Raw genomic sequence first — 15,970 nt, 5'->3', positions numbered from 1 at the left:
GAATAGGTGCTGACATTCTACATTCATGGGCTGAAACATTCAACACTGACTAGTGGGGAGAGTGGTTGATTCATATAACAGAAATACACACACACATCAAGCTGTTGTGACCTTACATTTAGTTCAAAAACATAAAATAAAAAGATAAGGTAATAGTTTTGAAGTACTTACAATTTCCAGAGCTGAAAATCAGTGTCGCACTCTGCCGATTCGGTTGTGGAATGTTCCTTGGCCCATCGGTTAAGGGATCGTAGTCGGCGATCTTTCCAATGTTGCCACCGTTGTTCACCACATTGCCATTGTTGTACTGATACTGTGGTTGTTGTTGTTGTTGTTGTTGTGCATACTGTTGTTGGTGTCCATTGTAGCGTTGATGTTGTTGTTGCTGTGAATGTGCATATCCACCATCACCTTGCTGATGGTGTTGTGCGTGGTGATGTTGTTGTTGCTGCTGCTGAATGTGGTGATAGTTGTGAGTGGTACCGTTGCTTCGTTCATTACCGCCACCGCCACCTCCAGCAATACCGGCCTGCTGACTGTGGTGGTAGTGACTGTTGTAGTTATTGTTATTGTTTACCATGGTAGCGTTCGGATTTGGTCTAGCGTAGTTGTCATACGGATCATAGTACTTTTGATTATTTCCCATAACTCCCGAGGGTGCTTGTGAGCTTTGCAACACTGTCTGACGTACCAAATCGTTGGTATGAGTGCTACTATTGCTGCTACTATTACTATTGTGATGGTAATGATTAGGCTGCTGTGGGGGAGGAGCCTGCTGGTAAACCTGCGCTGGAACCGTGACGCCGTAGGCCGATTTGCTGTAGTTGTTGTTAGCTTGGTAGGCTTGTGATGGTTGGTAGTTGTTCTGGCTCTGGTTCAGATTGCTTAGATTGTGCTTGGTCAGCGTCGAGGTCGGTGTGATTTGTGCTTGCTGGGAAACAGCAGCGGTCGGATTGGCGGAAGCAGTTGCGCTGTGTCCGACAGACGACAGCGAAGACGACGATCCGGTCATGGCGGCTTGTGACAGTGAATGTGATGCTGGGGCCACAACCGGTGGTGGGGGAGGTGGTTGATAATGGGGCAGCGATTCCGCGGCCAACTGCTCGGAAAAGTATTCCGATTCCAGCTCGTTGTTGTCTGTTTTGATGCGGACCAAAGGAGTATCGTTCCGCCACGAGTTGGGATGATGATGATTCAGGAGGGTTGATGATTTGTGGCGAGATGACGTGTGCGAGATGATGATGCATTTCATTAATGATTGACGAGTAACGACAACGTGACGCAATTTATGAAAAGAAGCGAAGAAAAGCATATTGTAATAGGTGTTAGAAGTACATCGATATTTAGGGACATACTGGAAAATACCAAAGGATCATTAGCAAATCAATTACATTCAAAAAATATAAACCAAACATCAATTATAAATATATTACAGTTGAACTCGGGGTATAACAAGCAAATACACTACCATGTGAACACTTTCGAAATGAACACATTTTAACATCCGTGTCGTTAAATTCGAAAGCTTCCCCATCCAACACCACGTGCTGGGAAAGTAGATTAGTCTGCATCGGAAATAAAACAGAAATGGCACTAAGATGGATAAGGAAATCGAAAATTTTCTATCAATTCGAACGTTTCAATCTTTTTCACACCGCTACTTATCGGGTTAGGATGAGTTCATTGAGATTCAGTGCAGTGCTAATGTGTTCCAGCAGTACAGAGCTCCCGCAAAAAGCTCCCGTGTGAGACATGAGACGAATTTTTAACAGCGAAGAGAGATCTTACACAGACCGCTGATTGCTACCCATGAAAGGACAAAAACTTCAAATCTGTTTATACCGAAAAGTGTTGTTGGTTAGAAAGTAAAAAAAAAGGCGAAGCAACGCAATTACGATCATAACACTATATTTGATAGCACAACGGTCAGACGGTTTACGGCTAGCGGCATCGGTGACAAACAACATCAGTCAAAAAAGATGTTTTTTCATGGTATGTTTACGCTTTCCTATTGTTGTGGATACACGGCGAAAAATAAGTCTTGAACCGTGTAAAGTGCACCCTTCATACGACACAGGCCGTAGCCTTGCCTTAGTCTGCAGGAAATGTGCTTCATTTACAAAATGCGCGTTCGAGGGTCACCCGACTGACAACAAACCGTGAACCATCTGCTGGCATGAGGTTTTGGTTATGTAACCGTAGCGTCAGCTAGTACCAACTAGCCACTGTGAAGTCAATGGCCCATTGTTAGCATGGTAACGCAAAGGGACTTTCTCTACTTGGACTTGGTAAATTTCGCGGGAAAAACCACTCGATGCTGGTAGTTGCTTCACATCGAATGATCTACATTCGAGCAAGGCCAGTTTTGTTTATGCTATCTATTCATGTTAGTTTCCACGAAAGGTTTCGTTGATCGTGTTTTGGGAAATTAAATTGTTTGGAAAACTAGATTAGGTCTACAAGCATGATCCAATGGGAAAAGGGAATGGAAAACGTATCGGTAATAGGATACAGGATCACTGGTATCTACGATGTACTGTATTGTCTGTATAGGAAAAATTCTTAAGATGAATCTACAAGAAACGCGAGGAATAAACAGTGTAGAAGATATTGACATTGATTACCATTTGTCTAGTTATTTTTTGTGTTGGTTATAAACGACATTTCGTTAGAACTCTATTTTAAAGTTATGGTATAAATTATTTATCTATTTCCAAATTCCAAAAGTAGATATGGATTCCCTCGAGTGGATTAACTTTGTTGTGCCGATTTTGAAACCGAATTTCCTATAGTTAAGTTATTGTTCAGAACTAGACAACCGCACATAAAATATGAATGCCGATCAACTATTAAAATAATAAAACATCAAAAACCTTCAACTTCATATAACTGACCACCAAATGCGATGCATTCTTAATATATAAGAGTTCATGGGATTATTTTGAGTGTGAGATCAAAAAGTAAATTTCGAACATTTTGAAAAAAATCCACCTACAGTCGATATTTGGCAGAAATATACGATATATATTTTGTTGAGATCTTGATCATCTGTTAACAACATTAAATCATTATAATTGTACATTTTTATACATTTTCGTAATGAAATTATTTCAAGTTGGAAACTAAGAGTGCTCCGAAAAATCGAACATTATTTGAGACAAGTATTTGGTGGATTTTTCTACATACACAGATAAAAATTCATTACCGGTACCATGATTGAGAAATTATGAAAATCATAAAACTTGTCTTCTCATGAGATCATATCTAATATTAATGATTTGATGAACGAAATGATTTGAATCATGAAACTTGTTATGAGACTTGCACACAAAATCATCAGAGATAGGCATGGTCTCATGAGAAGTAATGTTTCATGATTTTCATAATTTCTTAATCATGGTACCGGCAATGGATTTGTATCCGTGTAATTTCAATTTCGTATTGCACGTACTGCTTCCATAAAAGAAGAATTGAAGCGAACCCAGCTGATTCGTCAGAATTAGTCATTGAAAGAAAATTGGCCGAGACCGTAATTTTCCATCACGACAATGCTTGCTCACATGCTACGAATCCGTTAGAGAACTCTTAGTAAAAGGTGATTTTTTGCTGGTATCTTTTTGGTAACACTGTTTTCGACAGATCACACGTGAATCGTGTCTTGTGTCATTGTCAAATTTGTTCAGTTTGGTCTATCATTTAATCATGAATCGTCGTTTGGTCTATAATTTAATCATGAATGGGTGCTGGCAAAGTTGGAGGAAGATTTTTTTTATCGAAAAATTGTTTCAGTTACTTGAAACGAGTACACTGAGGTCTCTTTTTATGTGGTTCTTTTTTATGCAGTATTCTTTTTACGAGACATTCCGAAGTTACGCGGATTTCCAAAGTTACGCGGATTTCCGAAGTACGCGGATTTCCGAAGTACGTGGTTTTTTTATACGGATTTCCGAAGTTACGCGGTTTTTTGCATAAAAAAAAATTCGGTTTTGGAAGTCATAAAAAACAATTTCGGTTCTGTAAGTCCAAATTTGTCTATGTCCCAAAGTCGATTTTCACAAAAAAAATTTTTTTTTTGATATCCACCAGATCTGGACGTTTCATGAATTTCTAAGATGTTTGGCATCAAAAAAAAATTTGTTTCTTCAGTTTTGAAGTTTTTTTTACGCGGATTTCCGAAGTTACGCGAATTTCCGAAGTTATGCGGTTTTTTACGCGGATTTCCGAAGTTACGCGGTTTTTTTCGGTATCAAAAAAAAAATTTTCGATTTTGGAAGTCTCAAGATTTGTCTATGTCCCAAAGTCGATTTTCACAAAAAAAATTATTAAGATTACACCAGATCTGGACGCTTCATGAATTTCTAAGATGCCTTGAGGTATTTTACGCGGATTTCCGAAGTTACGCGTAAAAAGAGACCTCAGTGTATTTGGTGGGTTTTTGGTCTTACAAGTCAGTTGTCGCATGTTCGAGTCCTGACCTGGAAGGATCCTTAGTGTCAGTAGGATCCATAGTACTAGCCATGCAATGATTCTGTACACTAAGGATCGGCTGCGAAGTCTGTTGAAACAGAAAGGCCAAATTCTACATAAGGAATGTTATGCCAGGACTTTGCTTTTTGGTGTGGATTATGGGCCGGCGGCATCATCGGGCCGTACTTATTCAAAGGCGATGATGCGCGGTATGTTACAGCGCATGGTGAGCGCTACCGTGTGATAATTGACGTTTTTTGCCCGAAATGGAACAATTGGGCATGGCTGACATATGGTTTCAGCAAGACGGTGCCACATCCCACACGGCATGCGGAACAATGATCAAATTGAAAGTCGCCTTCGGTGAACAATTTATCTTACGTTTTTGGTTTGTCCATTGGCCGCCTAGATCGTGTGATTTAAGGGTTTTGAACTATTTCGTATGGGGCCATGTTAGGTTTCATGTCTACAAGGATAAACCAGCAACGATTGACGCACTGGAAGCCAATATTGAAGCATTTATTTGAGAAATACAGGCCGATATGTTGGAGAGAGTGTGCCAAAATTGGAGCTGCGGCCAACATTTGCATGAAATCATCTTCAAACATTAAATTATATTGATCGTTCTATCGATTCCAATAAAGATCTCAATTTTTCATTTTTTTTTATTTTTTAACCAAATCCTATACCTTTTAAAAAATCATTCTTGATTAGAAACATCCCCTATTTCTACATATTATTTACTTATGCATAAAAGTTGGTGAAAAGATTGTTTGTTTTGAAACACAAAATTTTAATTGGCAGCTTTACTCGAAGGATCGATACGAAAAATGAAACCACCATCAATCAAAGACACACTTCTTTTTGATTTTGCGGTTGACTGCACCTTTTAGCTTTAAGATATTTCCACAGAATAAAGACTAAAGCTAAGACTGTGCCTTAAAGCAAAATATAACGACTGAATTTAACAAAATATGATTGCGCAGTTACGGACAACAGACCTAAGCTAAACTAAGTATGGCATGTCATCGGCAGAAGTGCTGGGCGAAGTTAAAATTATGTTGCAACTGGAACTGCGATAAGAAAATATACCTCGAAGAGTTTTCAAAGAAGCATTTTCGTTAAAATTGTTGAATCTTGATATCGAGAACATGGCGTACAATATGTAGCGAAAGAGGCTAATCGTCTCAACTACTCAGACCTCCAGTTCAATTTAAAAATAATTGATTCTGATCAAGCATGCACTGTCCAAATCCAAATAACATGCTAAACAAGTAAAAGAATGTCAGCAATTGTGAAATGAGTCAGTAAATAATGTTGCCAAGGCCTAAACATTCATGGCTGGTGTGAAATCAAAGTTAGCAAATTCTGCTTGAACTCTTACTGATGACTATGAAATCGATTATTTTTTATGATATTACGTTTTACAAAATGAAAAAAACAATCGTGTCGATTGGATCAGTAGTTTTATTATTATCGTGTGAACGAACGAGAAAACGCGCTTCAAAGTTTATGTGCTTGAAAGGAATGACATGGCGCGAGAACAGTATCTCAGAAAAAGGTTCAAAGTACAACTTTGAAAAATTAAAATTACGTTCTCAGACAACATATCTATCGATTAAAACAATAAATCAAAAATCGATTTTCTCTCCCCTTAAAAATTAAATTAGCAGTTGGGATAAACAATAGAACCCTATTGAACGCGCTTATTTTATTTTATTTGGGAGCAGGGAGATGAAATTTATACTTTCTCTCTCCAATAGGCATAAAACCTCCTCATCTTTTCTACCAACATATTATAATATCGAAATAGTACAATATAAGACTTCGATTAAACTAAATTACATTACAAATTATTGATTGCATTTCGGGATAGATGAAAATCAACATCATCAGAGCAACAAATGAATAAACGACACATACTAGAAAAAGGCTCATTATATCCGTAGTTGGTTCTAGCAGCGGGAATTCTAAGCAACGGGTGTGAACGAAGACTGCGACGATAAATGTTGAAATTATTCAACCCTAAGAGATCAGCACAATCGATACGTGTTGTATTAAGTCCGCGATGAAAACGGCCTTGTAAACATTCCTTTGATCCAGCAGATCCAAGTCGATAAGTCGGCAGCGATCCACGTAGCTTGGAAGGTTTAATGGATCACTCCATGGTAGATTGCGAAGTGCGAATCTAATGGATTTGCGTTGAATAGCTTCGACACGATCGATGTCAATTCGATAGCTGCATATGCGCATATGCATATGCGAGGATTGACCGGACTAGTGCACAATAAAAAGCTTCCAAGCAGTGTATGTTACGAAAACTAGTAGCAATTCGAGAGATGAAACGTAAGCGTTTGGGAGCCCTTGAAATTACGTAATCGATGTGATTCTTGACATCAAGTTTTCTGACTAAAACAACTCCCAAGTCTTTCACAAACGGTTCGCGTTTAGGAACGTTTTGCAAGAGGCTGTACGCAGAAAAAAATAAATAATTTTATAGGTGACAGAATTCTACAAACGATACGATTCACAACTAGTTATTTTTTCAAATAATGCAATATGTTACTCGCACAGAATTTTACACGCTCCGAAAATAATTTGCACTCGGCTACCAAGTGCCGCTGATTTATATTCATCAATTATTCAATTAACAGATATGAGCTCTGCGGTCCAGTCGAGTAACCGATGTGCTTGTAATTTAATGTTTCTCTTGTTTAATTTCTTGAATATAAATTTGTATGAAAGACGACGCTTAAATTCATGTGCATCTTATATGATGTAAAATCACAAGATTTTTTCGAACTGTGTAGTCGTATATAATTGTTGAGCGCTTTCGAGAGAAGGATATAACGGAAGATTTAGAGGCATTCAGTACCATCCCTTTTTTGCGAAAGCATCCAGTTTAGAGCATGCGTCATCCTGGCCATTTATCAGATGTTGTAGTTTGGAATCATCACCGAATGATAGCTTGAAACATTTTACAGTGTAGTTGAGATCGTTGAGATAGAGTAAAAATACGAAAGGTCCTAAATGACTTCCCCGAGGTACTTCAGAACTAACAGCAAATGGTGTTGTTATCCTGTTTCCTATTTTCACAGACATCTCACGACCAGTTAGATATGACTGCATCAATTCTTGTAGAACACCGTTAAAGCCAAGTCTGTCAAGTTTGGCTATTACTATTTGAACGTGCTTAGTGTACATGTACGGTGTTTCGTTTCCAAGATGTACATTACGATGAAATCAAGTCAAGTTCTCTTGGATCTGGATAGATGCATATAAGAAGAAAAGTCACCAGTAAGTTAAATTTGTAAGTCAAAACATATAAAAATGTATATGTCATGATAAAAGGCATGTTAATAGATGTGGTAAACTATCATTTCACGAGAAAATACGGCATTTTAATTTTTATCTATGTGTAGCTATTATAGTATGTGATTTCCGAAGATCATCTAAATAGCAAATTCTGCATTTCATTATTTCATTAATTCTTTTTGTGTCTTTTTGTACATTGATGAAAGTGTAAGTAAAAATTAAGATATGCCTAATTCCAGAACTTTCATAAAATAATTCTAAGGAAAGATTGATCCGTTTGAATTGGTGTCTTCGGCAAAGCTTTGGGTTATGTGAAAAACCGTATATACCGTAAAAAATTGAAGATTTTTTTCCTTAAGCATCTTTATTTTGAAAATTTTTGGATACTTTTTTTCTGAATGCGAATTTTCAATTATATTTACGAATTTACCGAACAATTTATTTTTTTGTCGATGTTGAAAGATATCTGATAATGCTAATAAATTATATTTTCCTATTGTTTTCTAAAATGTTTTTTTTTTTAAGATGAATATATAAAGAGAAAGAAGATTTGCAGTCGCTTTAAAACTGTAAAAATTTTGTGCGAAATCTCGTGTACTATAAAGCAACAAGAAAACAAACGCAACTTTTCAATATTGTAACACTCAAATTGTAACTTAAAATTCATTTTGCATAAAAAAAATGTTTTTTCAGACGAACGACCGCAAGTAAGTTAAAGTCGGGTATAAATAAACGATATAAAAAAAATGTTTTTGTGAATGAACTTGTTATGGGAACCTAAAATAAAACTCTTCTAGGAAAAGAAGAATAAAAATTCACAGTAATTTCCTTTTTTCTCAGTAAATTGTTTTTTCAAATCTGCGTATCTTGAGAACAGTGGGATTTAGCGAAATTTTGACCTGATTCTTTTTTATTGAAAAATTAATTTCATATAATCAGGTCGGAAAATATTTGTACAAATTTCAAAATTTTGAAAATATTTACCTTTTTTTAAAAAAAAAGCATATTGTCATAGAGTGCAAAAAAAACCTGTTTTCAGCTTCAAACCTAAACAATCAATAAAACATATTTAGTTTTATTATTGGAATAAAACTACAGAGCAATTTTTGTTTACAGCGCATAGTTGCTCCATTTAGTCCCAATAACTACATAAAACATTGCTAAAAACACCAAATCAAAAGAACAAACTGGTTTTGAGGTATATGCTTTCGAAAATTGTCAAAGAAATTGTGTTGCTCTTCTCAAAAGAAAGCCTAGAATCAAATTGTTCTTATTGGGAAAAAAATGAGCGGAATAGAAAACAACACACAATTAAATTTTAAAAACTATCGTGATTTTCAGTGAAACCACTCTTTGACGTTAATTTTTTATCTTTCCCGCAGAAAAAATTCCGGTTGTTTAACACAATACAATCGGTTTGTTGCCCGCCCGACCAAAATAATAATAAAATTGGTTCAAACCGAGATATCGCAGATACAAACAAATTTGCTTGCTTTAAACTAGAATATGACAATAACCAACAAATGTTGGTTGTTTCAAAACAAGCATTTGTAGAATTTAACCAAAATTGTTATTGTCACTATATCAACAAAAAAATTCGCTGGATTTTTCCGAAATTTATAATTTTTACGGTGTTTTTTTTTACGTGTTCCTAAGTATCTGCGAATTTCATATAATTATTTCCAGGTTGACGAGAAAAATCCAACAAATATGACTATCAACATACAATATTGGGCCTTCAAGAAAAACTATGGAGGGCGTCGTCCTCGATCTTAGTATAGAGAAAGATGAGCTCGTACTTTCAACCGGAAATCTGCATTGGATCTGCAAGGTTTCGTTTCATTCTCAAAGCTGTTTCAGAGATGCTCAAACAAATAATTTATCGAGTACATGACGTGCTCAACATAAGGCGCGGAAACCCACTGATACCCAGACAATAGGTTCCGTAGATAACGGACAAGAGGCACACAACGACCTGCGCAGTCGAGTAAAATGTTAAGCGAAGGATATGTTGACATAGTTTTTGTAGCCCCCGGTCCACATTGTTATCACTGCGAGGAACGAATGACACCAAAAGTAAGGATATACTTCAGATCCTTACTCTTGGTACCTTTCGTTTGGCAACAAATTTTGATAAATATTGCGATGTTTATTAGAAACCATTTTTGGGCGTTTATATTGTTACCTAAAGTATTGAAACAAGTTAAAATCATTTCAATCAAATTCTTTAAACCATGATACAATGTTTTAAATTCATCTCATGAACCGCTTTTTAAAACCTCAGATATTCTGGTGGAATCTAATTATTGTACAGTGAATTGCATATTCATTTTCTATAATACGCGAGATCGTATTTGGGAAACATTTTAGCTTTCTCAAAAGAGAATGGTATTACTAATGGATGTAACTTTTAATACCAATTTGCGAGCATCATTCGCAAGCTTAGCTACGCTTTCATATCAGTTGATGAACAATTACAGTTTGAAAATATGGCATTATAATTAAACAAACAAAAAAAACCACATCAGGAATTTACTCGTTACGACCGCTAGCAATTTTCATTTGATTTCGCCAAGGCCAACAAAGCAGTCGGAATGAACTAAAACCAAATAAAACTAGGTGAAAACCAAAGCACTCGAAAGATCCGCTTCGAGTGCCACGGAAGAGAAGCTCGGCACAGCCTGATCCGAGCCCCCGTGGTGGGCAAACGGGTACAGCTACATTTTCTTCCTCCCACATACAGTAAGCTCACTACTCACCTTTACTATCGATAATTTCTGTACATTCTCTTTGTCTTTCCATGGCAGCTTTCTTCTGTAAGTCACCGTGGTAGGCAACGTTGGAGATGTTTTTCGTGTTTTGCTTGATTCGCAGTGTTTCGGGATCGTCGGCGACCTTGTTTTTTTGTTGTTTCGCAACGCAACAAGAGCATATCCGGGGGTGCCGAAAGTTTCCCGGACGATCCGGAGGTGTTCGCGTCGATCGAGGTTGGTTCAAGATCCGCCAAGAGGTTTGTTTGTTTGTTTGTTGGTGTACGCGAGCAGCATACAAAGATGATGTTGTCCATCATTCGGTGAGCCAAACATGGTGCAGTAGAGGAAGAAAACACAGAAAACGAAACTTGAGTTAAAGAGTTCCACGGTGTACTAATTTAATTGAAGTTTTATGAGCAGGAAAGTTTCGGTCGATTAAATATGTTTCACTCGAAAAAAGTGAAATGGAATGTGGGATGCTCCGCGTTGTGTAAAATGATAATTCATCATCAAGACAGCTTATCGAACGATACTGTGGTCAGCCTTTTGAAGGTTGTCTCTGCTTTTGATATTGAGGTCGTACATTAAATTAAATAATCATTAAAAGTGCGAGCTTTTTTACATATTTAGGCATTGACGTGACTTTTCTATTATTTTTTCCTCTAACGTACAGTTGACTTTCTTGTACAGGTTGAACTCAGTATATTAAAGGAATTAGAATTAGGATAACCCGAATTATTACATTGATTTCGCAAACGAGCGTCCTTAGTACAAACGATACTTTTCCAACTTTATAAAACTTAAAGAGATTCATAGCTTCAGTTATAGTGAATTAGGAAATGCAGATTGCTTAGAACTCCCGACATTAAAAAACAAGGCACTGAGAACAATTTTGATTGAACCTAATACGATACTATACCTGTGTAACCTTCCCTTTTTGCTTTTCGAAGTCTGCATGGTATTTGACGTTCGACTGAATTTTTGTGTTTTCTGCTATCCTCTTCAATTCCGGAGTTTCTGCAATTGTGGTGGCTTTGGCTTTTGGGATGTGTCTGAAAACATAAAACAGATACAAAAATCAGTTAAATTTGAAGAACGCGCTACCTGTAGTGATATCACATGTTTATAAGAATTGCAAACTTGCAAGCAAAGCTTCCCACTGACAACTCAATGTCCTGACATGAAAAGATGTTCATAATCGATTCCACGATAAGACCATTATGCATATCACACAAGGCCTGCCACAATATACTGCGCAGAGGCGACAGTTACACCTACCCTCCCATCGACCGGTGCATTGTAATTATATGCATAGTTGACATTCCTGAATCACCTATGTGTTTCGGTCTTTTATACTAGACAGCCACTCGAATCAAGAGACGACAACGATGAAACAAGTTTCGTCTGCCGCAACCCCTCCCCCAACCGCCGATTGGCACGAGAAAGGACTGTTGATCCTTACATCATCTGCTGCAATCATAATCACCGGCGTCTCGATGGCATTCACACGGTTCGCACGCGCACCACGTCAACCATGGGACAGATCCGTACCGAGCTTGTGTGTGGTTACGAAAATGCAAATGAAACCATATAGCTACCTACGTGTGCCTGCTCTTTGGCAAATGGGCGGTCACAAAAAGGCTGACATAAGCTTTGCCTGTACTCAACTGCAGAAAACTGAGACCTATTTTTGCGAGTTTCTCAGATCACGTCGGTAAGGCCCCTCTGCATCACAAGTCGAGAAGGGACTCGTTGGGCACGGCTACGTACGGTACGGTTCAATTAAACATGTCAGTTAAAAAGGGAAGAAAAGTGCATAGGCCACGAGAAATACGATATGCACTCTCCAGTCGGGATAGCGAGATGCTGTGAGAACAGTTCCATCTAAAGCGTCCATTTCGAGATTGCCATGCTGAATGGGAGCGGTAGTACGTCTGTCAGTGTTCTTAGAGGGTACATTTCACGTCACGAACTCGGCGAAGTACCTTTCAGAAGAATCAGTTTTCCTCTGCACATTCGAAAGATTTTCGATAAGTACTAGAACTTGCTCTCACGAAGCTCTTCGCGTCACTATTCTAGGTATTCTATTGTACTGTGAGAACGAACTGCAGCATATAGGCTTAGGTTATTAATAAGCTGATGACCTGAAGCCTTTTTCCTGAAATTATTTTCAAAAAAATCATAAAATCATCATAGACAATCGCCAAAAAAGTTATAACCTTTCTATATGTGAAAGGCAATAATAATTTAGCGTCCACCTAATGGTATAATAAACCCTCTCTCTTGCCAATCATATAGTCTCATCATTTTTTTCTTTGAGAACACAAATTTAGGGAGATTCATTCGGCTCCATTCAGAATGATTTGAGTAATTCATAAAAGCGTACTTCGACCCCTACGTCGCTGATCCGGTAGTATCCCCGGAACCGAAAGTATAAGCAATAATACATTTGAATTTTTCTTTCCTCTGCTGATAAAAAAGTGCGACTTGTCGGTTACCTAACTTATACGATTAGAGCTACGGAACAAAAAGTGCTTGTCATGAGCGTTATTAACCAATCGAATAACCTAGCAGAAACTCAGAAACGCGTCTAAGAAATCGATTCAGGTATCTCCGAGAAAATGTAGCGGTTTGAAAGAAAATTGCGATTTATCGGTTTCGTCATCTAGAAGAATACATCCCCCGAACCGGAAATGGTCATCATAATCAATCAACATATTGTAGCTTTTTAACGAGTTTTGCGTTATCAGAATTCGTTCAGCCATCTTCGAGAAAATTGAGCAGAGATAAAAACAAAGACCGTTTTGTCGGTTGAATCGGTAATAAAACCGTCTTAAAAAATGAGACACTGATGAAGAACGCAAAAAGCGATCGAAATACCGGCATCTGGTCGTTCACTATTACGTTAGTATCATAACAAAAAAGTTTTTACCTTTTGTTATAAATATAAAAAATAGGTATAGAATTCGCTCAAACTTTAGATAAATTTTCCGATGCTCGGAAACCCAAATGTCATATAACAATCGATTCAGCTCGACGAACTGAGCAAATGTGTGTGTGTCGGTATGTGTGTTGTCAACTAAGAGGTCGAGATCTCAGAAATGGCTGGACCGATTTTGATCAAACTAGTCGCAAATGAAAGGTCTCCCCGTCACCCAGAACGCTATTAAATGGTTTTGAGATCGGATGTTTACTTTTTGAGTTATACGATGCTTTATGTAAAAAGTTTTATTTTTTTGACAGTATCTGTCACAACTGACCTTAAAAACAGAATATATTTTCAGACTTAGATTCCGCACGGTAATACCTATCCAACAAGCCATAGATTGTTGAAATCCGTTCGTTTTAAACGGAGATATCGAAAATTTTGTGTAAGAGACTTTTTCCCCTATTCCAGCAGTAAAAGTTTTGAGCGCTGTCAGGCAAAGAAATGCTTGGGAGCAACATAAAACACGATTTTTTATACTGTTACATACATTTGTTTCTAAGTACCCAAAAGACTGTGTACAGCATGATATTTTGCCTCGGACCGATTTTAGCACGGTTCGTTTTTGGCAACATAATCATTCGAATATGCCATATGTAAACCAGATGATGGCAGAATTTTCGAGTTGAAAGCAATTCCATAATTATATTGATTTAAACTACTTACAGCAATAAATGCTGGAAGAACATAACAGTCATATACCATTCGAATCAGTTCGTCGAGATCAGCAAATGCGTGTGTGACCAATAATTTGACTCAATTTTTTTCGGAGATGACTCAACCGTTTTCTACAAACTTAGATTCATATGAAAAGTCGTATACTCCCAAACAAGGTTCCTGAATTATGTTTGGTTCCGACCCCTGGTTCCGGAACTACAGGATAATATGTGAAACGAAATTAAAATAATGCAATTAATTTTTCTCGTAGATGGCTGAACCGATTTAAGATTCAAATGAAATATAAGAATCATCTAAGATTCAAATGAAAAATTTTAAGATTCCAGATAACATCTTGTTTTTCAGTCAGATCCAACTTCCGGTTTCGGAGATACAGGGCGATTAGTATAAAAATGTCTATTTCACATAAATTAATCCGGTTTATCGGGTTAACAGATTTGGATAGTCGATAACCAAATAAACTTATTTCATTTTTGGTTGTATTCAGTTTTCGTTTCGGAAGGAACCCAAAAATTCAATTCGCACTACGATTCCTCAAAGATGTCTACATTGATTTTCAAACATTTTGAAACAAATGTAAACTATACAGCTACTCAGGTGAACTTGTCTGACTTCGGCTACACCGAATTTCGAATTCCGGTTCCAGTATCGAATCGTTTCTCAAAGCTCAATTGTTTTCTCAAAAAAAAAGCCAAATCAAATTTTAGAAACAGAAGTTCAAATTAAAGTATATCCAATTTTATTCAATTCTGACTTCCGATTCTGGAATTGTAGGACGATGAATTTTTAAAATTCAAAGTGATATAGAAGCTGACAATCCCGAAAAGCTTAAAGTTGGACTCAAAAATATTGCAATTTATTCGTCATATAATCATACGAATCGGTTTGGGTTATGCTGGTTCCTGAATACCGGCTCTGGAAGTACCTTAAATTACCCTAAACTCTAAAGTGGAAATTACTTCGACATATCATGGAATGTTTAATCGATTGTTAAACTTTTAGATTCGAATTCGATCCGATTTGCAGTTTCGACATTACAGAGTAATGAGTGATTAAAATATAAAATTGCCACTTAAAACGACGAACATTAGAGTAATGTCATGAAAACTGAAACACCTAAAAATATTCATGCAAAAAACACATGCGTAACCGAACACCTTTTTTGAAATGGCAAAATTTATCGCTTTACTAAATTGATTTTTTTTTTCAATTGATTGAATCAACTTAGTTTCTTAATCAGTTGTTAGCTAGGGACTTCAGCTTTCCATTGATGTATAGATGTCCACATAATGTGCACGAAGTCAGAAGTTATGAGCTTAAAATAAAAGGGTCCTGGTAACCGAACACTCTCCCTTATATAAGATTGTCTACTCGTGTTTATTTGCGTATTTTTATGTGTATATGTATGTGCTTGACCTTTCTACACTTACTCTATCCTCTAGAGTCTAGAAGACGGCTGAACCGATTTCAATAATATTAGACTCGTTTGAAAGCTAATTCCGGAGATATAATCATATAAGTGACATAATTGACAAACCGCTCTTTTATCTGTTCACTCAATTTTCACACAGATGCCCAAACGAGTTTCGAAATCTTAGGCTTGTTTCAAAGCTACTATGTGTCCTGTTTGGCAATTCGATAAGTCGAAATATCATATGGAAGACACTTCCGATTCCAGAAATAAAATCGTATAATTGACGTAATTGACAAACTGAAAATTTTTTTCTATCAACTCATTTTCCTCGGAGATGGCTGAGCCGGCCATTTCCCG

The 15,970-nt window shown here is 37.0% G+C and overlaps 1 protein-coding gene across 3 annotated transcripts in view; it reads right to left on the bottom strand.

Annotated features, from left to right (window-relative positions):
* Positions 1-15,970, bottom strand: part of LOC131439139 (LIM and SH3 domain protein Lasp) — a 116,837-nt gene that overhangs the window by 18,939 nt on the left and 81,928 nt on the right. For all 3 annotated transcript variants that reach the window (XM_058609805.1, XM_058609802.1, XM_058609804.1), the window contains 3 exons: positions 11,455-11,587; positions 10,542-10,677; positions 172-1,137 (listed from right to left, as the gene is read on the bottom strand). In XM_058609805.1, coding sequence (XP_058465788.1) covers positions 172-1,137; positions 10,542-10,677; positions 11,455-11,587 — 1,235 coding nt within the window. The remainder of the gene's footprint in view (positions 1-171; positions 1,138-10,541; positions 10,678-11,454; positions 11,588-15,970) is intronic.

The sequence above is a fragment of the Malaya genurostris genome, chromosome 3 (assembly GCF_030247185.1).
Source record: "Malaya genurostris strain Urasoe2022 chromosome 3, Malgen_1.1, whole genome shotgun sequence".
Lineage (NCBI taxonomy): Eukaryota > Metazoa > Arthropoda > Insecta > Diptera > Culicidae > Malaya > Malaya genurostris.
The sequence above is the reverse complement of the archived record's forward strand: the minus strand, read 5'-3'. Positions and strand labels throughout refer to the sequence as shown.